General features: G+C 45.3%; 1 protein-coding gene across 2 annotated transcripts; it reads right to left on the bottom strand.

Annotated features, from left to right (window-relative positions):
• Nucleotides 1–251: 251 nt before the first annotated feature.
• On the bottom strand, nucleotides 252–27,499 carry fscn1a (fascin actin-bundling protein 1a). 2 transcript variants are annotated; one of them, XM_034539475.1, is made up of 7 exons: nucleotides 27,099–27,499; nucleotides 17,084–17,158; nucleotides 15,335–16,581; nucleotides 5,751–5,907; nucleotides 4,576–4,697; nucleotides 2,979–3,146; nucleotides 252–2,590 (listed from the first exon to the last, which is right to left on the bottom strand). In XM_034539475.1, the coding sequence occupies exons 3-7, from the start codon at nucleotides 16,173–16,175 to the stop codon at nucleotides 2,382–2,384; spliced, it is 1,497 nt and encodes a 498-aa protein (XP_034395366.1). In that variant the 5' UTR covers nucleotides 16,176–16,581; nucleotides 17,084–17,158; nucleotides 27,099–27,499; the 3' UTR covers nucleotides 252–2,381. The 2 variants fall into 2 exon arrangements, with proteins under 2 accessions (XP_034395366.1, XP_034395365.1); XM_034539474.1 differs by lacking the exon at nucleotides 27,099–27,499 and adding an exon at nucleotides 19,095–19,291 and having other exon boundaries at nucleotides 17,084–18,524.
• Between the last annotated feature and the right edge of the window lie 459 nt (nucleotides 27,500–27,958).

Genomic DNA, 27,958 nt, shown 5'->3' with positions numbered 1-27,958 from the left:
CATTACTAGAATTAACTAGTTCTAAACTGAAATACAAGATCAATGCTGCATCTTTATTAAACATCTTCTGCAGAGATAATCAATATCGTGAGGATGCTAAAATTTGTAGCTTTAGCTTCAATGTTAACTTAATTAGCTTGTGAGCTACAGCTAATAATATATGCTAGTGACAGTTCTCATTTCAGCCAACAAAATTGGTAGTTTAATAAAGAAAACAGTCAAGCAGGGAGAAAAATAAACGATAAGACGTGTTGCAGTCCAAATCCCAGTTTTATTGGTCGTTGGATTTTAGGTGAACCAATGGCACAAGAGAGGTTAATCCACAATATCAAAAAAATTATACAAAATAATACAAAAAGAAGTTCCAGTTATACAAAGCAAAGATGTGGATTCTTTTTATCTTTTATTTTCCTACTGCCCAAAAACTGGCGAGTAAGGCACAGTCATTACCACATGTTTACCCTCCCACATCCGTTTGTCTAAGCCTTCGTCTTGGTTCCCATGGAGACGCAGGTTTCTCCGAGGACAACCGCTCCTTTTATTCGCTCGAGACTCTCGACCCTTCACGCAAAATGCTCGAAACTTCAGAGAGGAAATTGGACAGACTTGTTGAGGAGCTGGCTACAATCACGCATCATTCCACGGGGCTACAAGCATACTTAGTTTCAGAGGAACGCTCGATGAAGGGTGGAAGAGACCAATGCGTTGGGCCCCCGAGTGAGACTTTGCTGCATTGTAAAAGTAGACAGAAACCATTGCTGCTTCGTGCTATGGAGAAAGCTGAAGGGGAGGGAACCAAAGAGGGCCGGGCCCACGGCGTCATTGTGCTACGCGACGACTGCAGAATAGACATTCCAGTTCAATAAGACAACAAATTCAAAGTCTGCTTCTTTGCCATTTTTTTTCTAAACCTATCCCTTCACCGACTAGTCAGGAACGCAAAAGAAATCCAACGAAAGCAAAAAACAATTTGGTCACACCTCATTGTGAAGCAGTGATACTTTAAAGCGTAAAGAAGCAGCAGATGAGGGCGACTACGGGAACTCTTTCAGCCCCTTCGGTTACACAGCGAGGCGAAAGATCAGCATCCGTTAGTCCAGGCCGAGTCACGCTCGACAGGACTGGAGCATTTCTGAACAGGTCACGGGTTAGTAGCACCAGGTTCCAGTTTCTCAGTGTGTGTGTGTGTGAGAGAGATGACAGTTTGTTAATCCAGTATCAAAGGTTTAGTCGAGATAAAGGCTGGAGGTCTAGGTTTGGTTGAAGGATTCAAAAAGCAGCTTCCAAAAAGGGTCTATAAATCATTTCACTCCCGTCGCTATGGCTACCTACTGTATCCATGATAATGTCTGTGCCTTGGACGTAGAAAAAGAAATCCAACCGTGTGTCATGGGAGTGCTGGTTTTCTTCCAGTACGACAAGTGCAGTAAACATACAGTATGTGACCGCACCATTTCTATTTTTAATTTCTTTAATCCGTTTCTCGGGACAATAGGTTCAGCGCGAGGAGGGGGATTACGCGTTTTAACTTCCTACATCCTGTTTGGTCCAATGACAACACAGCTAGAGAACAACACAGGAAACAGGTTTACGTTAGAGTATTTTACAGTTGAGATGAATAGGGGTGGGGGGTTAAACCCGTATATTACATCATTTTCTAAATCTTTATCATCATAACCACTCCAGTTATATCACTTACACGTCACACTGAGGCAACGGGGCTCATGAACACAAACGTACTCTGCCTGGTCAGAAGAGAAAATCTGTTTCTACGCGATGCAACCGCTCAGAAACAGACCCACGGCCTCCATCCTGTGTGTTTAGTCAACAGGAAACGTCTGAAGCAGAGTTTTTTTAATCCGGTGGGTGGATCTGTTTTGGGAGATTTGATCATGTAGAAGCAGATCTAGCAGACCAGGTCAGATAGCAAAACCACGGCCAACATGTGCTGCTCACACAGACAATGGAGACGGGGGGTTAACTCAGAGGAGGGGGCTCTTAAAACGTGGCTCTGCTCTGCTCTGGGAGAGGGACGGCCCAACCCTAAGGCGAGGAGGGAGAAGTGACAGGTCGAGCAGCGAACCAGATCGGAGCAGAAAAAGTGCACAGCCCCACGGTAACTATGGCAACAGATAAAGGTCGGCGCTGCAGAGCAGAGCTGGGAAAAAGATGGAGGGATAGACAGAAGGAAGGGGAGAAAGGAGTGTCTCCTTCCTTTCTTCTTCTATCCTTCCTGTTCTCTCTGTGCAGTTCATCAACATATAAAGTCAAAAGTACAGGATATAATATGAGGAACGGGAGGGAAGGGGAGTGGGGGGGAATAGGTAGGTGTATGGACAGGTTGTGCTGCGTTGCCACACTTTATTCATCCGTGCCTTCCCTCAGTACTCCCAGAGGGTGGCGGTCTCCAGGTCGTCGGCGTTGGCCTTCAGCACGCCAGCGTGGTCGCCGCGCAGGTACTTGCTGTCGGCGGCGTGGCGGATCGCCAGCTTGTTGTAGTCGCAGAACTCGAATAGGAAGTCGACGGGCGCATCGCTGCTGCTCACCACCGACTGCTCGTTACCCACCATCCAATATTTACCCGTGGAGTCTGCAGGAGGAGAGCACATGGATTTGAGAGAGGATATGAGTGTGTATATGTTTGGGGGCGGGGAGGAGGAACGAGGATGTCAATCATGTGGCAGAGAGGTGGGGGGAAGGGTGTGAAAAACATGGAGGCGCAAACAAAAGATTGGGCTTAAAATGGCTTTGTTTGACACGTGTAATGTGAAGGCGAGGAAATTATCCAAATCAAATCCCTCTTTTTGGCCCAAACATAAATCCATAATGAGAATCACTTAAAGAATAAATGATTTAATCCCTTATATGCCTGCAGGAGGTCCCTCCACACGCGCTGCCGGCTGTGGCCTGCTGCTGCACAAGTGCAGGTTTACAGCCCGCGTAGCCAACGTGTCCTTCGGCAGGATGCCTAAACTGACCTTGCAGGCTGTAAGCTCCGTCTCTGAACTCCAGGGTGAAGTAGTCATAGGTGGAGCGGTTGGAGTCCAGCGTCCCCGTCACCTTCCTGCAGCCGATGAAGCCGTGATCCCCGCGCAGCACGATGATCGGGCGGTTAATCAGCTTCATGAGAAACTCCTCGGACTCACCTGGAGACAACGAAAAGGGCACGACGTGTAAAAACGAGTGGAGCCACAACCCAACACCACAACAGTTTATCACTCCATGCTGAGTGATTTAAATACATTCAATTAAACAACTCCTGGGCCCTAATAATTAAACTAAATCTAAACCTGTACTACACAATGTTTGAGCTGAGGGCTTTCATACAGTTCATTAAAAATGTATGCAAGGCAACTTGGCTTCAAATGTGCCCTAAAAAGAGCACTGTGGCAGCAAACCACTCCCTCGTCGTCAGAAACTGCAGCACAGAGCGAAAGCTTCAGCTTTGATCCGCAACACCCGCTTCATGATCGAAGTATCTTCATGATCGAGTATCTTCATGATCCGAGGATCTTGATGATCCGAGTATCTTCCGAGTATCTTCATGATCCGAGTATCTTCCATCTTCTATCTTCATGATGATCAGAGTATCTTCATGATGATCGAGTATCTTCATGATGATCAGAGTATCTTCATGATGATCAGAGTATCTTCATGATGATCAGAGTATCTTCATGATGATCGAGTATCTTCATGATGATCGAGTATCTTCATGATCGTAGTAGATACAGTATCTTCATGATCGTATCTTCAGCTCCGCTCTCTGACAGGAAGCCTGTGTCTTGAAACAGTCTCCACATTAGCTGTAATGTCAACATCTGTATGAGCTGGTGTTGTTAAAGGAATAGCTAAAGTGATTTTAAATAGTATGTATATTTGCTTTCTAGCTGAAAGTTTAAAAAGACGCTAAATACCAAGCTCATGTCCGTCTATTAAATGCAAGCCTTCTAAAGATCACTAATTTAATACGTTAAATCTGGTTTGTTTAACCCATGTGTAAAAAGAACAATTTGCCATTTTATGTGCCCCCAATCAGATCCCGGAATTAAGCTTGTCGAGTGCTTTTGTTAAACTAGCACTCAACACAATCAAAAGATAAATCTATGGGAAGCCACTAATCTGTATTCATCTTTCTGACTCTCCCTCTAAAAATGTATTTTCAAAGTTTTAAATTCATGATTTGAAAGCCAACTAGTAACGAGAGCGGTCAGAAAAATGCAGTAAGAAGAACATTATACAAGTAGGAAAAAATGAAAATCTACTCGAGTGAATGGACTTTGTGACACCCGTTTGTGTGTCATGGTGAAAGCTCCTTGTGACTCTGTACACTCAGGAGTTTACCCTTTATGTTTCCAGTCAAAGGATTAACTTAAAAAGCAACTCGCCGTCAACAAGTCTGAATCCCCAAAGAGTGAACGTTACATTCTGCTGAGTCAGTGCTGAAGCCTTCGAGGCCAAGAAACAACTGGAACACACAGCCTGCACTTTACTGAAATCCCTCCCCAAATCACTGCTGTAAAGTAAATCAGTGAGTCAGTCATTGTCTGAAAGGCTGATTCAACAAATCTCACCGACCGGCAGAGTCGATGGTGGCCGCTAGCTGGCCGTTTTTCTTGGCGGCGACGTATTTCCCATTGGCGGCCCGGAGAGTCAGCCTCTTCCCACGCCACTCGATGTCAAAGTAGCAATTAGCCGACCTGCAGAGAGAAAGTACAGGCAGGGGAGATGAGGAGGGTAATTACATTTACATGGGCGCTAGAGATCCAGTAGCACACTTGCGTGAGTGTCAGGTGTAAACAGTCACAGTTCGCTCTCCTGTTGCTGAGAAAACTACACCCAGCTGTTTAATCCAGAACCTAAGTAACTGCTGGGTAATGGGATAGGTAGGCTCAAGGTAGAGGGATAAGCTTCTGTTGTAGTTCCTCAAGTTGAGTCAAGCAGCTTGTTAATCCGTCCACTTGGCACAAAGTCGGTATTTTATTTTCTCATGTCGCTGCCACGTTCCGTGCCATCGTTTATTAGAGAACACTCAAAACATTTCCTACAGCCACTGAAAGGGAACGTGGGGAAAGAGAAGATTCTTGTGGTCTAATCTGTGAGGAGAGTCAAATGTCAAGAATGTGACGGAGGAATTCAGTGGACTTCCTGCAGGGCGCTCTGCTCAGTTTTATCTTTTTTTTAAAAAGATATTTGTTGTGCTCGGTCTCTGCCCTGTATATGCATCTTATATACAGGCCTGTATATGAGGTACACATTTATAAAAACACTCAGATAAAGGCCTTTTCTAAGACATACAACAAAAAGGAGCCAAGTGCTCCACTTAGTGCTTCAGGGTGTCGAAACTTCTGTCCGGGGCCTCACAGGATGAGGGGTCAAAGGTCAGGGGTTTAACAGCCAGCACTCTGGCTGGGCAGAACCACTGCACATAAAGGAAAATCTCTCTACAGGTTGACGTTGCATACAAATCCACTTCTCCCACAACATGCCGCAGCCATGAGATGAGTTCACTCACTCTTCACCTCCCACACTTCATCCACCCCCTACCACATACACACACAAAACTCCCATGTCATGTCACAGATCACATTACTGGGGAGGGGACTGCAGACTAAGAGCTGTGACTGACTAGTGTAACACACACACACACACACACACACACACACACAGAGGTGTGGCGAGCTGCAAAGTTTCAGACGTGCATCCGAGTGGACGAGAAGAGACGGTGAGTGTGATGTGTGTGCGGTGCGTACTTGGTGGAGGCGGTGCACTGCAGGCCGCCGTTAGCAGTCAGGGTCCAGTATTTCCCAGCGGCGGTCCGGAATGCACACTTGCGGTTTTCGCGACAGATCTCCACCTGGAACACTTCCTGGTCGCCCTCCTCGTCCTGATTGGCCGACAGGTCCATACCTGAGTGGGGTCAGACAGGTTGGAAGGAGGGGTTTAGCTAAAATACAGGTTAGTGGGTCAGATATTAGCTCAACGCACATGTGAGGGCTGCAAATAGATGCAGAGGAGGACCATTAAAAGTCCAGATGCAGGCACTCACACACAGTGAGGCATGAATGACTTCAAACACACACGTCCTCTGGTTGGGATCAGACATACTAAAAGAGCAACATCAGACAGGCTTGGATTAGTGAAGTATTTCACACACACACACACACACACACCACAGTCCAGACAGACCCCACTACAGTTCAAAGTATTACACGTCATGGTCACTAAACACAGGGGGGGGGGGGAAACAATAATCTTCACTTCACTGGCATCTACAATGAATGTAGACGAGTCAACTGGAGCTGAAACGGTTAATCCATCGAAAGAATGAATCCGAAACTATTTTGATAGTTAATTATCTGCTTAGATTATTTGTTAAGGAACAAACCTTTTAAGCCCCAAGCCATTTTCTAGGTTTCTGCTCGAAATATCATACCCAAACTAAAAAGGGTGTAGCTCTGCAACCACAAAGGCTATTTGAATAACGTTGGTGTTATAATAAAGGCAACACATGTGGGCTTCTGTTCAGATGTGTACATATTAGTATATATATGTTACTGGTTAAGAGTAAATAAAGATGAAAGACAGCAAAAGTTGAATTTCCAGGTTCGCCTAGAAAAAAGCACTTTCAGGATGATTATCTCTTTGAAAGATGCACAGAAACAGAAAAGCACATCAGAGGTCATAGCACAATATGTGATCAGTCTCTCTGCAAAGTTTGACTTTGAAAAAGTAAAGCAGAACAAAGTTAGAGGTACAGATAAATTAGGTGAAATGGGCATTTGGGCAATTTGAATTTTCTCATGTACCAAACCATATATTTCACTTTTATATTACTTATGGTGTTGAATACATCAACATATAGCGGTCTTTGTTGATTAGAAGAAGAAAAATGATTTTTTTTTTTTTTTTAAAAGCCAAAATAAGCAACATTAAGCGCTAAATCGATTCATGTTGCTGTGTTCTTTGGCTCATATCTCAGAAATGCTTTGGTGCAGAAGGATTTAGAAAAGACATTTAGAATCTGTGTGGAGTCCTCTTGCTTTTTCTGATAGCACCGAGCTACGGGTTGCTAGTTCCGAAAACGTGCTGAGTGGGCTGACTCCTGACAAAATGATGATGATATTTTCATAATTCTTTCAGTTGGTGTTTGAGTTGTGTGGAACTGATTCTTGTAGGCCAAGTTATCTTGTTTAATTTGATGTATAACATCAATATATTTGCTCATGTTTATTGTGATGTTTTACACAGTCTAACTATGATGTGTAAATAGGCGCCCAATTGGGAGATATATATATATACCTACACACACACACACACACACACACACAGGTTAGTGGGTCAGATATTAGCTCAACGCACATGTGATATTTTTACACATATACATATATATACATATACACACATACACACATATAATTTTACACACATATATAATTTTACTCACAGTAGACCGATTTATCTGTCAGAATGTTTAGAAGATATGAACATTGAGAAAAATGGGTCCTAGTTGTAATAGGACATAATCTGTGTTCACATTCACTTGGAGGACTCGGGGCCCTGCCGCTAGTCTCCTAAAAAGGGGCGGTGCTCTGGCTGTATTTAAGCACAGCAAACATGCTCATAATGATGTTATTAGCATCCTGTTAGCACCAGGAATATCTTGACAAAATGACATGGCAATCCATACAATAATGGTAGATATATTTCAGTCTGGTCCATTTCAGACTGGCCAACCAAGTTCTGTCTTTCAAATCACCGCAACTAGAATATTTTGTGTTTTCGGACTCTCCATCGGTGACTCAGCTAGAGCTCGAAATAATTATGGGGGGCATTTTTAACTATTTAAGAAAACAAAAACTCTTAGTTGATAATCAAACGGCTAAATCAATACTGAATATGAATAGTTACAAATGGGAGTTGCGGCTTGAGATTTAGATTCTAAATCTGTACTGCGTGTCTGCACGCGCGTCTACACCCGACTGCACGTCTACACCCGACTGCACGTCTACAGAACACCAGACCTCATTACGATCACAGCAACCCCACTAGAGCACTTAAGAGCAACAAAGGGGTGAACAAACACAAGTCAACTGTACGATGCAGACACACAACCCTCCAATGTACCACTCCGATAACACACAGTTCATGCAGCACAATGCGTGCTATTGTATATGATGAGGTCATGGCGTGGATGGACCTATAGCTCGAGGCTGAATAGAGAGAGAGATGGACTTTCTGTTGGACTGCTGTGTAAATGTGTGCAGAGCGAGACGGACGGAGAAAGAAAGATGTGTTTGAGAAAACAAACCAGCGCGCTCATGTGTTGCCCAGCCGTCTCCTTTTTCATGTGCGCTGCCCTCCCCCAACCTCTTCCCCTTGTTCTCCTGCAGCCTCACAACCGGCTCAAACGTCGAATACATTAAAAGGAAACATCTTCCCTCAAAAGGGCTTGTGATGATAAACAATGGCATCATGTGTGTCACAATTGGAAGCAGCTTCTCTGGTTATGATATCCTTCAGCTGATGGGATTGTTGCGTTTGACAGTGTTGCCTAATTTTGGCAGGATATCAAGTTCTTTCACAGATTAAATTTGTTCAGGTCATTATAAAATGGTTGCTCATCCGTCATTGGAAGAAATGTTTAAGAATGTAAGTGATCAAAATCAAGCGGAGGGTCCAAAGAAAATATGAATGACTCTGGGGAGTATTGTCACAAAGTTCTGCTCACAACATCCTCCAGAACAAGCTGCACGCCATTCGTCTCCAAATGAAGCACAACGATGCTTTATAGTAAAAGTAACCAAGATCCTAGTCACACAAAAAATGTTACGCAAGGCGTTCGACACTAAAGAATTGCTGCACGCACTCACACACACACACACACACACACTTGAGAAGGAAAATATAAGTGACCGTAATGAGAACCACATGGTGCAAAAGTGGGCGGGGTCAAACAAGATGAAATGTAAGTTCAGTAGCAACAGACGAGGAGGGTTTAGAGGAACACATTAGAGGAGGAGTAGAGGAGGACAAATGAGGAGAAGAGAGGGTCATCAGTCACATGAACTCTCCTCTAATCCTCGCTGTTTCCTGCTCGGCCAACACATCCACTCGGCACAGTAGAGGGCGGGGGGTTGGACTACCTACGCCGGGAATCAGTTTATTACTCGGTGCCACAAAGAGTCTAAACAAAAATAACCTCTGATGTTCTATTCAATATTCAAAAGCTATAACCTGTTAAAGTATCCATTCGTTAGATGCCAATGGTCTATTGAATCAAGAGTTTGAATCAGAAAGTAAGTAGAAATAGAATCTCTATTAGAGTAATCGGCACCAAAAAAAAAAAAAATCAATTTAATGTCATATTTCTAAATTCCAGGGTATTACCTTATGCTAAGCTAACCGGCTGTTGTTCGAAGCCTAATATTTATCGTACAGAAAGAGTGGAATCAACCTTTGATATCCTTTTAGACAGAGCTACTACCTCCCGCTAAAATATACATATGTTTTAAATATACACTATGAAGTCAGTCATCATCCTGGCACATGAGACTAAGGGGAAAATAAACCAGTGAACTAACAAAGGCACACTTTACATGCTGTACTGTGAACCGATTATCACCGAGCTGGTTTGAATAAATTACAACCCCAAAATCTTGATATTTGAATTTATGTGGGCGAGACTTTTCAGTGGTGTCAAAGAGGCTTGTACTCGACTTGTCAACGCAATTTACAAGCCGGAATGTTTCGGAAAAATTAGGATGATATTTGACTAGTCTGTCAGTGGCTAGGAGGAAGCGCTCGTCTCTTTTCATGACAGTCAAACGCTTAGTGTCTCACACACACTGAAACTGGTCCAGAGTTATCACAAGGAAAGAAAAACACTGGCGGGTACACACAACATGAAAATACAAGACTGACGGAGACAAAACACTCCTGAGGCCTGGAGAGCATCGGCCGTGACCCAGAGAGAGGCCGAGGCTGCATGTCAGGTGTGTGTGTGTGTGTGTGTGTGTGTGTGTCATGCCCAGATATGTCTAGACTGATCACTTTGAGAAGCTCCCAGGGTTAATGGAGGTAGAGGGTCACGTACACACACTAAGCTTCCCTCTTCAGAAAGTCAAACATCCAGAATCCTCACACACACTTGGCCTTGGTTACTGTGAGCCAGTACCGGAGGCCTGCTGTGAACGCACGCGATTGTATCGTGTGTGTGTGTGTGTGTGTGTGTGTGTGTCTTTCCTGACTGTGTGTGTGTCTTTCCTGACTGGGGAGGCGACCAGCTGGGGCACAAACAGGGAGACATATCATCAGCCTTTGTTCTGATCCAAACACACATATAGAGTAGAGCCAGCCTACACACTGAATACTGTATCACCGCTGCTATACAGTGCAACAAACCACACACACACACACACACACACACACACACAATCTAACAAATGTAAAAAAGACAAAAACGGGGTCAGACATACGATATGCAGTATTGTGCCCGAGGATGCCCCAAATCTTTTGGTAAATTGACTTCAACCTCATTCCATGTTCAGTATGTAGCAACAAAAAAACAGTTGGATTGTGGGGAGAATAATGTGGAGAGACACCCAGAGCAGAATGACACACTGAAGACCAGCTGAACTCTAACCGATAATAAAGTAGACGACGTCAGGCAGGAGAGGCTCCCTGGTGCTGCTGTCGACGAGACAGCTCACTCTCTCACACACACACACACACACACTGAGGGCCTATAAACGCATTACATACAGTCAACATCACCAAGGATGCACAGATTGATTGTGTGTGCGTGTTGTGCTGTTGATTGAGCAAATCCTCACCCACTATCTACCCTGCAGGGATCAACACACACCAGCCAAGGTCGGCGTGGTGCGTCTCATTTCCTGCCAGCGGGGAGGGTGTGGGGGGGGGGGTGAAGGATACAGAAAGGGTGTCAGGGCTGAATCATGGCCCGACACAACATGGAGTGTCAGTTTCTGTCTCCTGATTTCACCACAAACACAATACATGATTCAAGGCAACTAAACATCAGCCTTTGGTTGCAAAAACTGAACACGGTTGCCATTTTTAGTCACCTCGTGTTTTGAGTGATCGAAAAACTATGCAGTTATGGATTGGAGTTCCATTCATACATTGTCATATTCATGTAATATGTTTATGTAACTTTGTAATGCTGTTCATTCTGTACACATGACAACTATTGCATCTGTCCATCCGGGGAGAGGGATCCTCCTCTGTTGCTCTCCTGAAGGTTTCTTCCCTTTTTCCCTGTGAAAGGTTATTTTTGGGGAGTTTTTCCTGATCCGATGTGAGGTCCTGGGACAGGGATGTCGTATTTGTACAGATTGTAAAGCCCTCTGAGGCAAATTTGTAATTTGTGATATTGGGCTATACAAAATAAACTGAATTGAAAAAGTTATAAGTCGTCTTAATAATGGAAATGTGACATGTATTTCATGTACGTGGAACGCTCGTTGCAGTTTCATTCTCCATCTAGCTCAAAGATACGGCACTTTCCAAGACTTCACATATTCCCATTTTGTTTTTCGTCCACGTTCATCTGGTTGTTTTCCAGTTGAATCAATTTGCACATTCGTTTGTGATGTTGACGGGTTAGAAAAAGCTTTTCACCCCAACTGGGAAAACAGAATTTGCCGCAATCATCTCTCAGACCGAATGAATATATAGATATAACCAACCAGAACAGGCCACTTAAAAAGGCCATTGGGCTCCCGGCTAACTGATAATTGTGTCTCTGGCCACGTGAGGGTCGTTAAACAAGTCTCTCAGGAAGTTGGTGACCGTCCGTGTTCCAGGGATGAGGAGCGTGGCTGGTATGGTCAGGAAACCAGCAACAGCACCGGGTCAGATTAATGGGGACGGCCGGAGCCAGAGTGAAAATTATACTCATTTCTGCCGGTTCCCTACATGATAAGACTGCTTGCTTCAATCAACCCGAATAATGTAATGCTCTTTGTTGGAATTCAAAAAAAAGAATCCCAATTTATAGCGTCACACAACTGGCACATGTTAAGTAATGTGAACATGTCGGACAATTAAAAGCCTCCTTTCCAGCTATTAGCGAGTCAGAAAGTAAAGCATCTATGATGATAGAGGTTGGTAGAACAAGGAAATAAAACACATGTTTCCACATAATAATTAGGTCTGTTGGACTCCAAACTGAGGTTGTTAAATAAGGTATGTTAATATTGTCAATTAGAGCTACTTAAAGGAAAATTCTACATTTTTTAGACAACATGGGTTTTTATTTTTGTAGTTTGGCAATCATTCCTGTGTGGATTGTATTTGTTATCCTTTTATTGAACCTACTTTATTCACTAGCTCCAGCTTTTGAGCTGTTGAGGTGGCAGACGAGGCACAGCAAAGTAAACGAGAACCAACACCACGAGCAATCAGAGAGGCGCAAACCTCCAAGTGAAAGTCATTTGGCAGCTTTAGGACCGACCCACTTGCGTGCGCTCGAGTCAAAAGCCCACGATCACTAATGAAAAGCCAGCCAGCTTCAGTTGCCATCCTGGCTGAGGTCTGCCAGGAAAATAGCGGCTGCAGATGAGCTATGAGCAGCTGTCGGTTTAAAAAACCTGTCTGGAGGCAGTTTAATTCTGCTCAACGTTTAATCCACATCCCAATGATCCAGTTGTTGGAGGCCTTCCTCTAAAAGGATTCAGACCTCCTGTTCCTTTTGGACAGATTTGAGCTGCAGAGGACACGGCTTCAAATGCCCAGCACAAGTGTCCTTGAGCAAGGCATCATATCGGCCATTGAGTTCTAATTAGTGGCGCACCTAAACAACATTTTCTTATACCAGTTCTGATATCTCAAGTCAACGTATCCATCCAACTCATTGGGTAATTTACTGGAAGGTAAAGGGAGAGTCAACCAACGGTGGAAACACTAACATTCACAAGAAAGTCCTCTTCAAAAAGCACCCTGGGAAGTTTTGGACCACCAGTTGCACTATAGAGAAATGTTTTTAGAGATAGAACGACAAAATTAATAATTAAAAAAAAAAATTAAATAGATTATTTCATTTTCTTGAGAACAAAATGCCAACAACTAATTGTTTTCAGCTTCTGAAATGAGATGTTATGCTAATTGCATTAGTCTTCTGTGATAAGTCAACCAAATATCTTTAAATGTCACATTGTGATTCTCATTTTCGGACAATAAGTCGACAAAATCTATTAATCGACTGATCAAAAAACCCATGGCAGCCCTGATGTGTTGCATGCAACACATTTCTCGTATTACTCACTTGCATGTGCGTGAGCAGGATGTTGCTGTGGCACTCGAGTCATAATCCAATTTAGCAAAATGTCTCACAGGCAGCAATCTAATTTGTCACGGGGGTATTATTAAAGTGAAATTCATGCTCATCATATAATTCCAACAGATCCAGGTTTTTTTTTTTTTTTTTTTTTTTTTTTTTTTTTTTTTTTTTTAAATCGCCAGGATTTGTAATGTTTCCATGGCGTGACCCTTGTTATCAGCCTCCAGCTTCCAAAACGGGCCTCCATTTTGTGCCAGAGACCCACATTGAGGAATAAGGGCTAACAGCTGATGGAGACATGTGGGTAAATGTCCCTTCGACAAGTAAACAAAGCTGGGAGGCTGAACAAAAAGGAGACAGGAGCTGAACAAAAGGATAGACGATTCATACTGTCAGAAGGAGGCAAAACCACTAAACCTATTGCATCATTGTATTGTCTTCGACAAGACACTAAAATGTGTCGGATATTCTATCATTCATTACAGCAGACAGTGAAAGCTGTGCTGACTCAAAGAGGTTTTTAAGAGCATGATACACTCACTCTGATGTTACATTTAAGGGCTTCTGATTAATGTTTGTAATCTTCAACATGAGGGATGCCACTCGTAATGACCTCAGCAGCAGCAGCCAGCCCTGAAGGCTGAAAGAGTGGGAGAGGAGGCAAAGAAGTAGACATCAAGGGAGGATGGACAGGAGACGGCATTAAGAAAAGACGAGATGTAAAAAAGGGAGGCAACATGAGCTGAGGTGAAAGGAGGTGATGGCGAAGGAGCAGCTGGAAAAAGTGAGGGAAGAAAAAAGAAGGACAAGCTTGCATCTCTGCCCACTCTTTTACAGCTGACAACCACACACACAAAACGAAGAAACCCTACAGTAACCAGTGAATATCTGAACTACATGAGGAACCATAAATGTGTGAAGAGTTCAGGTGCAGATGTAGTCGGCGTTGCCATGACATCGGGACTGCGTGCCAAAAGTGGTTAACTACGTTCCGTTTGGCAACTTATTTGCGGATGACTAAGGTTTCGCAAAATTGAGTGAAAAGCAAACTTAAAAAAAAAAAAAAGCAGTAGGGTTAGGGTATCTATTGTTATAAAACATCTGGATTAAAGGATTTTACACATCATTTTACAGTTTTTTAAAAAAAACATTAAGCGTGCATCTTTCCTCTCCTCTGACTGGTGCAGTTCTGTTTCGTGCCAGTTCAGCCTCCTGCTAGTTTATGGCTGTTTTACATTTGAATGGTGGCACACGAACACATGATGCAGAGTGTGTGTGTGTTCACATGGCCGAGGCCTCTGTGCACTTCTTTGTCACGCTCTTTTCATGTCGGCTGTCTTTAAATTCACTGAAAACCCGGTGAAGAGTGCTTCGGCTCCTACGTTCAGCTCTGTTTAAATCAATTTAGAGATGCACATCAATACATTACAAGGCATGGGGGGAGGGGGCGGTGACATTCCATCACTTTCATCTTTGCTCAGCCAGAGGATGAGATACCAACACAATCTCACAAGGACCATGGAATCATCTACTGCTATGTTCCCAAGGTAAGCCAACACATTTGTTAGCGTTACGCTCGGTGTAAGTTAAAACCAAACGGATTGGTATGTTTTTGACACACACACACACACACACACACACACACACACACACACACACACACACACACACACACACACACACACACACACACACACACACACACACACACACACACACACACACACACACACACACACACACACACACACACACACACACACACACACACACACACACACACACACACACACACACACACACACACACACACACACACACACACACACACACACACACACACACACACACACACACACACACACACACACACACACACACACACACACACACACACACACACACACACACACACACACACACACACACACACACACACACACACACACACACACACACACACACACACACACACACACACACACACACACACACACACACACACACACACACACACACACACACACACACCTTGCCGGGTGGAGACGTTCCTCTCGTTGGCAGCGGTGAGCACGACCTGCGGGTGGCTCTGCTCCAGCACGAACAGCTCGTCCTTGCCCACGCGCGCGCTCTTGCCAGACTTCATGGTGCCGGAGGGCCCGGAGGGCGCGAGGTACTTGCCGCCGCAGTCCCTGAACGCCACCTTGCCGGAGCGGAACTCCAGCGTGTAGCCCGTGCTCTTGTCCGCGGTGGCGACCAGCGCGCCGTCGTTCCGCAGGAAGCGGTTGTCGGAGGTCTGCAGGTGGTAGCGCTGCTCGCGGAACACCAGCGTGATCATGGAGTCCACCCCCCACGGCACGTCCCGGTCGATGGCAATCTCGTCTACCTTGCCGCTCAGGTGCGCGTACCGCTTGCGCGTCATGCTGAAGATGTTCACCTGCGGGTGCATGGCGATGTGCACGCTCCATTTCTCCGCCACCGAGGCGGTCTGGGCGAAGCAGATGATCCGGTCCTCGGTGCCGCCCAGGTAGCGCCCGTGCGGCTCGGACTGCAGGGACCAGCGGCCGTCATCGTGCGCGGTGATGACAAACCGGCACTCCGGGCCCGGGGTCTCGCTGTCGCCGGTCACGTTCCCGTCCTTGTCGGCGGCGATGTACCGGCCCAGATGGGACTTGAGGTGGAACACGTTGCCGCTGGAGTCGTCGCCGCTCTGCTCCAGGGTCCAGATCTGCTTCTTCTTCATGGACGAGGCGCAGGCGTTGATTTTGAAGCCGAAGGTCTCCGCCGTTAGGTATTTGTTCCCGCAGTTGATCAGCCCGAACTGGATCTGCAGCATGTCGCTGGTTCCGTTAGTCGCGCCGTTAGTCGTCATTATCGGTTCTGTGCTCTCGAGCCTCGGACTGGACCGGTTCTGTCTGAGAGGGACTGGGGATGGGAGGGCGGTTCTGCTAGTGAGCTCGCGGCTGAAAGAGTGGGATGCTGCGCTACCTCGCGTGCTTCCCTTTGTTTGGGGAGTGTGTGTATGACTGGCTGGCTGAGAGGGGAGTCTATGAGCGCGCGCCACCGGTCTTCAGTGCTCTGCCTGTCTCAGCAGCGCGAGCCCGCTGCCACAGCTGCAGCCTATATAACCATCAGTGACGTTGCGCAAATGGCCACGCCCCCTCAGATGGACAGAAATCTGGGAGCTGAGTTCTTTTCCTCTGCTGATGCTGTGTCTCTTTTCCACTCTTGTGCTTCCCCGTCACAACGCTCCTCGCGCCACCTCCCTCCTCGTGTTTCTTAAAAGTCGAATTAGTCAAATGAATGCAGAGATGGGACAGAAGGCTGCAAATAAACTCTAAAAAGTATTTACACAACTTTACAACCATTCATATGTAGGGGCTCTGTTTGCCACCGACTGGTAGCACCACAGCACCATGTCTCTCTCTCTCTCTCCCTCTCTCCCTCTCCCCCTCTCCCTTGGACACACTGATCAGATGGACTCAGCATTTGAATCATGAGGACGTCCACGCGCACAAAGCTCTATTCACTATTCATGGCTGGAGCAGCACATCAGAGGGCAGGAAAGGCCCGGCTCCATAAACAAAGAGGCCAAACAGATCACACTGGCATCTTCTCTGTGCATGAGCGTGCACTCACACACACACATACAAATATATGAGGCGTGGGGGCGGGGGTCATCATATCAGCAGCAGCTGCCCACTTGTCTGTTTTAATCAAAACACACACATACACACACACACATACACACGGCGACCGAAGAAGAAGTATAGTTCATACCTCGCTTCTCTCCCCCAGTGAAATTACACCAGTGTTGTTGAATCCATCCGACACGGACGCCGCTCCGCTGTATGTCTGTAGGCAAAGTGAGCGGTGAGAGTGAGAGTAGTGAGTCCTCCGCCTCCTCTATAAAAGAAAACCCACACATCATTTATGCGGAGCAAGTCTCTAAGATTAGCAGATCTGGGATCAGAGCTGCACATGTTGGTGGGTGAGTTAAAAGCCAGACTTCAGCCAGAGGCCTCAAGTTCAGCGGATGCCCTTGAGCCAAGCATTGACTCCCCCACCGGCTCTCTGGCTCACCCTGACCTTTGACCTTGGATTGGATCACTCAGCATCACTTCATTAATATTTGGTGGGTTTGACCTGAGCGGTATTATCGCTTCTCTGCTCTATCTGGACAGTCGAGATTAACAGGAAGCAAATGTCTTCTTCACACAAATTACCAATATTCATACATTTCGACCGCCACGGGCCAGTGTGCATCGAAATGCTTCAGCGTGTCTCATTCAGCCTCCCTGCATGCAGGTGGGTTTGGAAAACGGAAAGTAATTTGACCCTGAAATGTAATCGAATCACCAGTAATGTCTCTTTCTCTCCTGCAGTCCGGGGTTAATCCAATCGGCAGACAGGACATCTTCAAACAAATCACATTTCAATGGAATTTCAGCTCCAGAATCCGCCGTAATAAAATCACCCGGCTTGTTCTGGTACATTTTCGCGTATTCCTGTTACACAATATTTATTTCTCATAGCCCAGTGGCAAAACAGATTTCTAAAAGGAGTATCCAGTACAAAGAGGTCAGCCTCATGGTCTTTGTCGTCTCAGCAACACATTCCTGCTCAGTGCTTCGCTCTCCTGACTTGGGGATCTTTTTCTTCAAAGCGTCCCTTCAGTCAACACAAGCAGCCTTTGTATCCCTGATTTTGTTTACTGAATTTTAAGAAGCAGATGTTTTTTTGGCACATGGCAGAGCTGATGTAATGCCGCCTTCAGGTCCCGTGAGAAAGATCACTTCATCACTTCATGCAAAGCATAACATGTCATGTTAACTGACGCGGACATCGGGCATCTAAACATGCCTGCTGTGCATTTCATCTCGATTTAAAACACAAATCCGACACAATAAAACACCCGACTGCAGTCGGTACTAAACAAGACTCAGTGTGTTGGTTTTTCTCACAACTGTTAAGTTTTCTAAAGCTGCACATGGAAGTAAACATATAGGAGGAACACTTGAAGCTGGCATGAATATTGGATAACCAGAAACTACTGAAAATACATTCATGTTTAGTACATTCATTTGTTTCCCTGTGAGAAGTGTGCAGTGATCAGGCCTCTGCAGAGCGACTGCATGTTCCTAAAATGGACGGAGTCGACTCGTTCTTTATTGACTGACGGTGTCCGGCGCAGCGGCATCGTCAAGCTCCTCACGTCGTCCTGTGCCACATGAATGAGAGGATTCAGAGGTTTTGGGATTAGCAGAGAGTCAACACCCACAGATGCTCCACTCTGAATGTATTTGACGGTCAGGAAATGCCAGCCTGATTACCCAAATCCTCATCACAATGAACGGGAGATTCCTACTTGGGCAAATCCATTATATTATAATATCTCAATATCCCTAAGCTAACAGGTGTTCGATCTGTGAGGCTGTTAAAGGGAAGCTGATGTCTTTATGTGGAAACCCCCCATGGCCATGGGTGGTTACTGTATGTGTGACTGTGTATTTTCTGAAGCCTCCAATGTTATGGCTGAAATTAGTTTAAACTGTAAAAAGTAAAGTACAATTGATCTCCTGCTAATCTTTATTTGTCTCATCTCAGTCAGCCTGAGCTGACCTCATAAATCGTTTAAAGGCAGGTGGGCCAGATGTGTTCAGGATGTGAACCCAATCCCCATTGACTCTGTCAGCAAATAACAAATTGCTTTTGCTGAATCAAATAACTTTGTTCAGTAAAGTTCAAAGAATCGTAGTCACAGAGTGTGTTTGTCCACTTTGGTTCTCACCGCATCAACTGCACTTCAGGAGGAATCCCCGTTCCCACGGCCCGACATTCAACTGTCATTCTGACGACCTCCAGGTCAGTGGTAGGTGTCGCCAGCGGCTGGTACTCTCAGTTTAGTACTGACCTGTGTGCTAACAGCTGAGCAGCCTCATCATCAGTGTTGTTATGGGTTGTGCATCATAGATGAAGTGCCAAAAGTGAGGGAAGCTATTCACACAAGCTGCAACAACCACTACAGAGATAACACTGTATAGTGTGTGTGTGTGTGTGTGTGTGTGTGTGTGTGTGTGTGTGTGTGTGTGTGTGTGGGTGGTGCATAACTCCTCATCCTTCGTCTATCTTTCCCACCAGATGGGCGCCTCCTTTATTGCAAATGTAAAATATGTGTTTTAAGGAAGACGCTCTGTCATGACACTCACGCGCACACACACACACACACACACACACACACGCACACACACACACACACACACACAGTCTCCCGTTGTCTGATTATGCATCTCTTAAAGAGACCCTGATATAAGATAACTGGTTATTACACCACACCTCATCCCTACAGAACGCACACACACACACAGACACACATGCACACACACACCCACACACACAGACACACGTGCACACACAAGTCCCCGGAGAGAGTTCGCCACAGGAGTCACACACTGTTGGTCAAAAAGGAAGAGGGGAGGATGAGAGGGAGACTATCTTTGTTCACAAGCCGAGCTTTGAGGATGGTTGCTATGGAGACCAGCCTCAAATCTGTTGGTTGATGAAGGGCAGGCGGTCTGCTGCAGCGAGCACACACACACACACACACGCACACACAGACACGCTGCCACACTTGCCACGCTCACAACACAACACCTGCAGACGGCGCAGCACTGCAGCACTGCGTCAGAAGACACAAGGCTGACCAATCAGGGCTCGTCTATCACACACCTCTGAACTGGAGCCAATCAGAGCGTCCGTTTCGCCGCTGCATTACAATGTCCACCAATCAGGACACATCATTCCAGATGTTTATGGAAAATATGGGCCAACCAACATCCAGATTGTGAGACGTTTTTTTTTTCTTCTTTCATTTGGAATGGAAAGTCCACGTCTTAGCGTGATTTATTTAATAGCCTTAATTTCCTCATTATTTCCTCATTCTCTCTGTGGGGATATTGTGACAGCCTTTAGTCATGGATCACAAACTGGATGAATGTACAACAAAGATGCATTTGACCCATATTCCTTCCTATCAGTCACAGAAAGCATTGTATGATGATGATGATGATGATGATAATGTGTATGTGCATGCAAACGCCCCTGGTCAACGTGTCTCATATCGGGTCAATTGCGATCAGATTTAGAGGGACATGCGAGGAGCTCTGGCAGGTTCAGGGCGGCGATACGCAGCATAACGATTATGATAAACTCGTGTCCCCTCTCCGGCATTAACCTACATTTCCACTGGCACCACCGACAGACCGAATGGATGCGAGGGTTAAGCACCACTGGCCGACAAAGTCTGCGTCAGAGCGTCTGAGTTGAGGTGGAGTGAGGACATCAGGCATCACGTCACGCTGTCTCAGGCAGACGGCACAAATCTCTCATTGTTTCGACAAAAAGGGTGACCTTCAAGTGTTTTCTTTTCAAGTGTCCACCACTACTTCCATGATGTGACGTGTTGTGGTGAGCGGAGCAGAAGACCCAACACTTCCTGTAGTTATCCTTGATCACAGGCGGCCTTTCTATTGATTGCATTGATTGTTTCCATGACGGCAGCTGTCCCGAGACTCACAGCTGTCTCTCTTTCCCTCTCCTCCTGGTCTGGTTGTTAGGATCATGTTTCCTCAGAAACAGGAAGAAACAGAACAGAGTTTGAATTTGAAATGGTGTTTCTTCTCTGTATTTTCACCTCATTGTGAAGCAGTTTGAGCTCCATTCGTTATTTATTTGTATGAGCATTGCAATATTTAATTTCAACTGCATTATTATAATAACCTTATTTACACTTGAGCCATATATAAATGTGTTAAACGTGTGAAATGGCTGTACGAGTCAGGGAGTTGTGTGTGCTCGTGTTTCTTGCAATCACAGAGGAATGTGTGTGTGTTTGTGTGTGTGTGTGTGTGTGTGTGTGTGTGCGCGCACAGCTGCAGCCCTACCAAGGGCCTCCTCTCCACCAACAAAGAGCTGGAAGCTAGAGCCACTGGGGAACACCACACACTCCCCTCCTCTCCTTCGCCTCCATTCTCCACACAACGGTCAGGTCATAGGTCAGCATGTGTGTGTGTGTGTGTGTGTGTGCTTTTGGGGTGCCTCCAGCTCCTCTACCCCCTCATTGTCATGGTGACAGCAGAGCAGTTGAGCCAAGATCAGCACCGCAACTTAATAGCTTCTCCCTCTGTTTAACACATTAAACGAAGTGTGTGTGAGTCTGTGTGTGTGTGTGTGTGTGTGTGTCTATGTGGCCATGATGCCTGTAGCCAACAGAAAGATATAGGTCAGTCAAGAGAAACAGGGTAGTGAGGCATGGGCGGGGAATTGCATGGTGTATGTTAGTGTGTCAGTGTGTGTCTCTGTGTATGTGCTTGTATGCTAGTGTCATGGGTGTGTGCATGTGTGTGGTAGCACGGCGGTCAGCTATGTATGCAACTGTCTCATCATCTCATTTTCCACTCCCCATCCCCCAACAGCAGACACACTGATTTCTCTAGGAGAAGAAATGAGACGCTGATTTTCTTTTCAAGGTCACACTGCTGTGTGTGTGTGTGTGTGTGTGTGTGTCTGTGTGTGTGTGTGTGTGTGTGTGCGTATGTGCGTGCTTGAATTGATTGCGGGAGCCGATTGCCGCCTCCAGCACTGACTGCAAGGAAACTTGATCAGGATGCCACTAAAAATACCTCTTCCTGCTTCTCAGCGAGGGCCTGTGACATCACATCCTGTCCTCATGAATCCACACTTTAACTGTGGTCAGTCGCCTGAATATCTCTCCCTCCTTTTTCATTACACTTTGTGCTGATTCTTTGATCTCTGAGGCAGTAAACAGCAGCATAGTATTTTTTTCTCTCCATCTTCAAAAAGAAATGGACTCCTGTGACGAAGCAAAGGAAATGGGGCTCACTTTTAGATTTGGTCAACTTATTTGCAGATGTTTTATCTTATAGCTGCATTCACTGATGTTTTATTGGTGGAAGCAGAGCAAGCTGTAAACACAACATCGACATACAATTGACAGTGGCTTTATTTAGGTCAGGTATTGTAGGCCTATGCAAATATCCATCACCCTCCATGGCGAGCTTTTCTTTACCTTGCCCTGAACTGGGCTTCTTCCATGTTTCATTTACAATGTTTGACCTTTTGCTCTCAGAGGTTGATACAGTTCATTCACTTTGCATTAAAACTGTTCACATGTCGTTTTCACATGTAACCGGGGGATCCATTGTTCCTATAAAAACATTGATTAGAGAAGTTTAAACATGGTCATGTTGCAGACCACACAGCGATGTGTACCAAAGGACCACGTGTAAGTGGTCCTTTTGATATTTTTGTTCCTTTTAAGTGTCTCAACGTATAAAACCTGTTCAGTGTCCTCCAGTAGAATAGATGCATGTATTACTATGTAATAACGGTACCTGTAAAACACCCAGTATTTGGCTTTAATGTAACACATTGTAAAAAGCACTCTACAACCCTACACCTGCACCTTGGCGTTCATATATTACTTATATCATGATTACTATGGGACCAGTGGTAATTACTTACATGTCTGTTTCCTGCTGCTTGTCACCGATGGAGTCTAAAGGAGCTCTGTTGCTCCACCCACTGGTGACAGCAGCAAACTACACCAGTCAGACCATCCACCTACTTCTGAAACATTTTCATTGTCACAAACCCACACAACTACACTGTTCAGAACGGCCGACACACACACACACACACATACACACACATAGAGGGTACATTTATTTGAGCTGGCAGGTGTTGCTGGTCATTGCAGCCACTTTCCTGTTGTATCCCCTGAGTCCCCTCTTTCCTCGGCCCCCCGCCCCCACCACCACCACCACACACACACTCTACCTCTTCCAATTTCTCTCTCTTTCTCTCCCCCTTTTTCCCTCTCTGTGTCTCGTTCACTCCCTTCCTCTCTCCTCAGCTTTTTATCTCTCTTTATCTCTCTTCATGGGCAATGGGAAGGTTTAGATGCTAATGATATGCCCTCTTGCAACAAAGGGTTGGAGGCCCCCTAACAGAGCCTCTTTGGACGCACACACACACACACACACACACACATCGTCAAGCACTAACACCAGCTGTTCTATGTTGGCCTCTTATTACACAGACCCCCTGAAAGATTTAGCTTTGCTGCTCCTTTTCATTTTACACACATGCATATACAGTGCACACACACGCACACACACATCAACAACAAGAATGGACAGACACAGACTTGGTGTGATCAGTTCCAAATATGTTTGTAATTTTGACGATTTTAGGGGGAAGGTTTATCGATTTGACCGATTTTACAGTAAATTTGTTTCGGAATTATCTTCATTGGTTTTGATCTCCCGGTGTGAATAATTGATGTTTGACAATTGATAATGGAAGACAGCATGTGTGTGACAGTCACACACCATCTGCTGACACACACACAGGCACACACCCCATGATATTACCCATGACTACACGCACACACATACATACACATACACACACACACACACACACACACACATTGGGATCATTAACATCTGGTGCAGATGGCCATCTTAAACACACTGACCAGTCGCCTTTGTCGATTAAACCAGGGGCTACACTGGTTTGATCCCAGTATACAGACAGATCCCACTAATTTTAGAGTGTAGTGCAACATCAAAAGCTTCACCCCTTGATCTTTCATGTAACAACTTCTTTTTAATTAACCGTTTCTCCCAAATGCCCCCAGTGTGTTGCCCACCTCCTGTTTTTAACTACTGTACTGTACACATCTTCCATAAGTACCCCATTAGACCTCAATGAAAAGCAGATTAAAACCACGATGTTAGTGTGTTGTGAATGTGCTGCCTTCGTGGACGTATGCACACAATTTTATTTGTGGGACTCGTCAGCTTTCCCATCAGGTCCCCAAAGATATAGAAACTTTCCTCTGCTGGAGTGCAGACTAACACATGTTAATGTTTAATTTATTGTGTGTATATTGGGCTCAACAGAACTTTACACATATAACCTTCATCGTAACATGTTTGGTCCTTAATTGTTCACAATAGCTGCTCAATAGCAGACACAGAGACAAACAATAGTGTCATATGTGATATTGTAAAATGAAGAGTTGAAGCTCAACATGTTCCATTTCCTCTCAAAGACAGAGCGGTTTGGTCACAAGCGATACCTTTTACGTAAAAAAAATAAAAAATAGCAGTGTGACTAACCGAGTTATCTGTGCGTTACCAAGGAAACGGGAGGGAGACAAGAAAATGGCCTGCTGCTTACTGTGTCACACACACACACACACACACACACACAGTGTCTCTCAGGTTGTCTCCTATCCTTTATGTAACAGCTTGCAAGCATGTTCCAGGTTATCAGCTTACAATCAGATGATCCAAGAAAGGCGTCGCTCCCTTTTCCTCATTCTACTGTCCTGCAAAGCTTCTCACACCAGACTGGAGTCTGTAAAACAGCAGGATGGGCAGAGAGGGGGAGTCAGCCAGACTATGCAGAGGTAAAGAGGGGAAAGACAAGACGGTGGGGGGGTAGAATATAAAAGAAAGGGAGGGGTAGAATTAAAAGGAGGGTGATCACTATGAGCTAAACACTCTACGAAGTCACGACTGTTTGCTGTGCTGGCTCCTCATTGGTGGAACAAGCTCCCCATTGACATCAGGACAGCAGAAAGTCTCCGTGTAGAGCCGTAGTAGCACTTTAGTAGCACTTAAATGGCTCTTACTGATAGCACTTTGTAATTTAACTTTATCTAGGAAATTGTACTTGCTTGATTCTTGTTGTTCTGAGTTTGGACTCATGGTTTAATGCACTTATTGTAAGTCGCTTTGGATAAAAGCGTCAGCTAAATGACATGTAATGTAATGTAATGATTTGAGACGGAGCTATCTAGAACGACAGCCGGCCTGTGACCACGAGTCTCCTTAAAAGGGCAATCCAGTCCAGGCTGCAGCCCTCAGCCAATGACTGTGCAGCGAGTTATCTACCTGTAAACACCTAATCTCTCTCTTCTACTCACCAGTCAGGCCATAAGTGGATACTACCACACACACACACACACACACACACACACATAACACATAACACACACACGCACACACCTGAACACCTACTGAACACTTTCACATATACGTGTGGAGCTATGGCTCTACAGGGAATAGCTGCAACTGAAGGTTTCATGAAGAGCTTTTACATTTGCTTACACTGGCTGTCCCCCCAGCACCTCAGCACACACACACACACACACACACACGCAGTTGTGTGTCATCATTCTACACATTTGTGCAACGCAGTGCCTTTTGACCTACATTTTTTGGGGAGTTGATTCTATCCCTCTGCTTAGGGAATCATTAGCTGTAACAGACACACACACCCACACACACACACATGTCCTCATGCTTATAGCTCCATCCTTATTTCTATCCTATCCTCTCCTCGTGAAACATACCTTGAGCTTGCCCTTTAAAAGCAAGCGTTTCACACACACACACGCACACACACACGGATGGTGGAGTAAATGGCCATGCCAGAGAAACACACCAGAGTCGAGGAGATGACAAGGAAAGAGTAAAAGACCAAATGAGTAAAGAGACAAAAGAGGTGACTCCAGCCGAGTCTACTCTCGAGGAGGACAGCCGGCCATTACATCACCACCTCCAGTTTCCCCTTGTCACATGTGTTTGTGTGCCCAACTGGGGGGGGGGGGGTTGTTGAGTCACAGGAGGATTATGAATGAATCCATCTGATATCCCTGCCTGTCCTCTTCTAACTCTGCTCTTTCTCCTTCTCGGCTCCACCTCGTTATTCTGTCTTTATTCTCCCACATTCTCCTCCATTCTCTCTGTGTCTCTTTTTGTAATCTTTCTTGCCCTGAAAGCCTGGGGTGGAGGAGGTGAGGTGGTGGGAATGTAGTCAGTGGAGGTCACGCACAGATAAACAAACTGCCAGGAATGACAGACGCTCGAGTGAGAATCTGTTTAGAAATGTCTTGTGTTGTTGGACAGCGCATTCCTCAGATGATACCGGCACAAAGATCAGGAGAGGAATAATTATGGTTTTATTCACATGTCTCATATCTCATGTCTCTTCCGTTTAACTCATCATTCCGATGTTTATTTTCGAATGGCGTGAATCGACCAATTTGTTCCATATTTCTTTCGATTTATTAGATGGATTGCCATTAAATGTATTTATACATTTGGTACAAATACTCATGTCCCCCTTCAGGATGAACTGTTCTGACTTTGGTCCTTAACCTTTCAGGTCACACACACACATTCTGACAAACATGTTCATGACCAAATTGGCCTCAACTGTACTTTTGTGCTCAAGTGTTAGAAGCAATAACTTGGAAGCATCAACATGTTGTGATTTGTGATTGTGTTTGTCATTACTGCGAGTCAGGCGTGGCTGTAGAAAGTACTTTGCTGTGTTCGGGCCTTGAAACTTTGAGATTAAATGCAGCGAACAACAACACGTTTACTCGAGAAGATGGCGGCTGACGACACAGTTTGGGAAGGAATATCACCTTTGAGGGTTAATAAACGACATTAATGCAGCGCTGATGCAATTGAAGCTAAAACAGGAAGTCGCTCATTCTGTTGGTCCATTTTGGGAAAAAATAAAACCCAGAAATGGTCTGCTGATGTCAGCGAAACAGCTTCAGCAGACTGTTGCTCAAAGTGTCCAACAAGCACAAAGACACAAGGAAACGTGGGACAAGCAGCTTCCTTCTTTCCTGCACCAATGCCCCTGTCTGACCCTGTAAAGTGACGGCTTCTGTGTCGATACCTACCTTATATGGAGCGTGCCTCACAGTGAGTTTAGAGGAAGTCCCTCTCTGTGACATAAAGTGACAACGTTGTGGTCTCAGTCACGGTCGGTAGCTGTAGGAGGCAGCACAGAGCAGCATCAGCTGCAGCCACTTGGCAGCCTCAGCTTTAGGAAGTGGTGTGGAGGGCTGATTTTAATTTCTCGTCTGTCATTACGCTTGTTGAAACACATACACACACAAAAAAGGTACTATTTTACACCACGTCCCACGCAGGGCCATGAGACGGTAGAGCAGGAAGTGGGGGCTTTTATTTTGAAGTTTTTTGACACATCTCGGATCCTGAAGTCGAAGGCGCCCACCTTTGTACACTTGTGACTAAAACTCAAGACAGGCCACACATGAAGTAAATGTACACACACTAACACATACACACACACACACACACACACACACACACACACACACACACACACACACTTCTTCTTCTCCTTCTGTCTGAGAAGGAAATTGGAACGTCCTCCTCTGCAGTTTCCAGTTACTGAAACATAACTGAAAGAGAAGTGAAATCTCTCAAGTTGTGAATTCCCCTGTAATCACAAACACACACACACACACACACACACACACGCACACACACACAATCATAGGAAGGCACATGCACTCAAGAAAAAGACACAGAGATGCACTGTTCATCGCTGACTCATTGAAATACTCGTGGGGTTACTGTGGTTGCTTGCAAATAGGAATTGGACAGACACACGTATCTACAGAAACACACACACACGCACACACCTACACAAACACACACATCATTTCACAGTCCTTAGGGGGTAAAGCTGCTTTCCTTGAGACAGCATCCCATGTGACCGGTCTTACATTCC

Source organism: Cyclopterus lumpus, chromosome 8 (genome assembly GCF_009769545.1).
Source record: "Cyclopterus lumpus isolate fCycLum1 chromosome 8, fCycLum1.pri, whole genome shotgun sequence".
In the NCBI taxonomy this organism is placed as follows: Eukaryota; Metazoa; Chordata; class Actinopteri; order Perciformes; family Cyclopteridae; genus Cyclopterus; species Cyclopterus lumpus.
The sequence above is the reverse complement of the archived record's forward strand: the minus strand, read 5'-3'. Positions and strand labels throughout refer to the sequence as shown.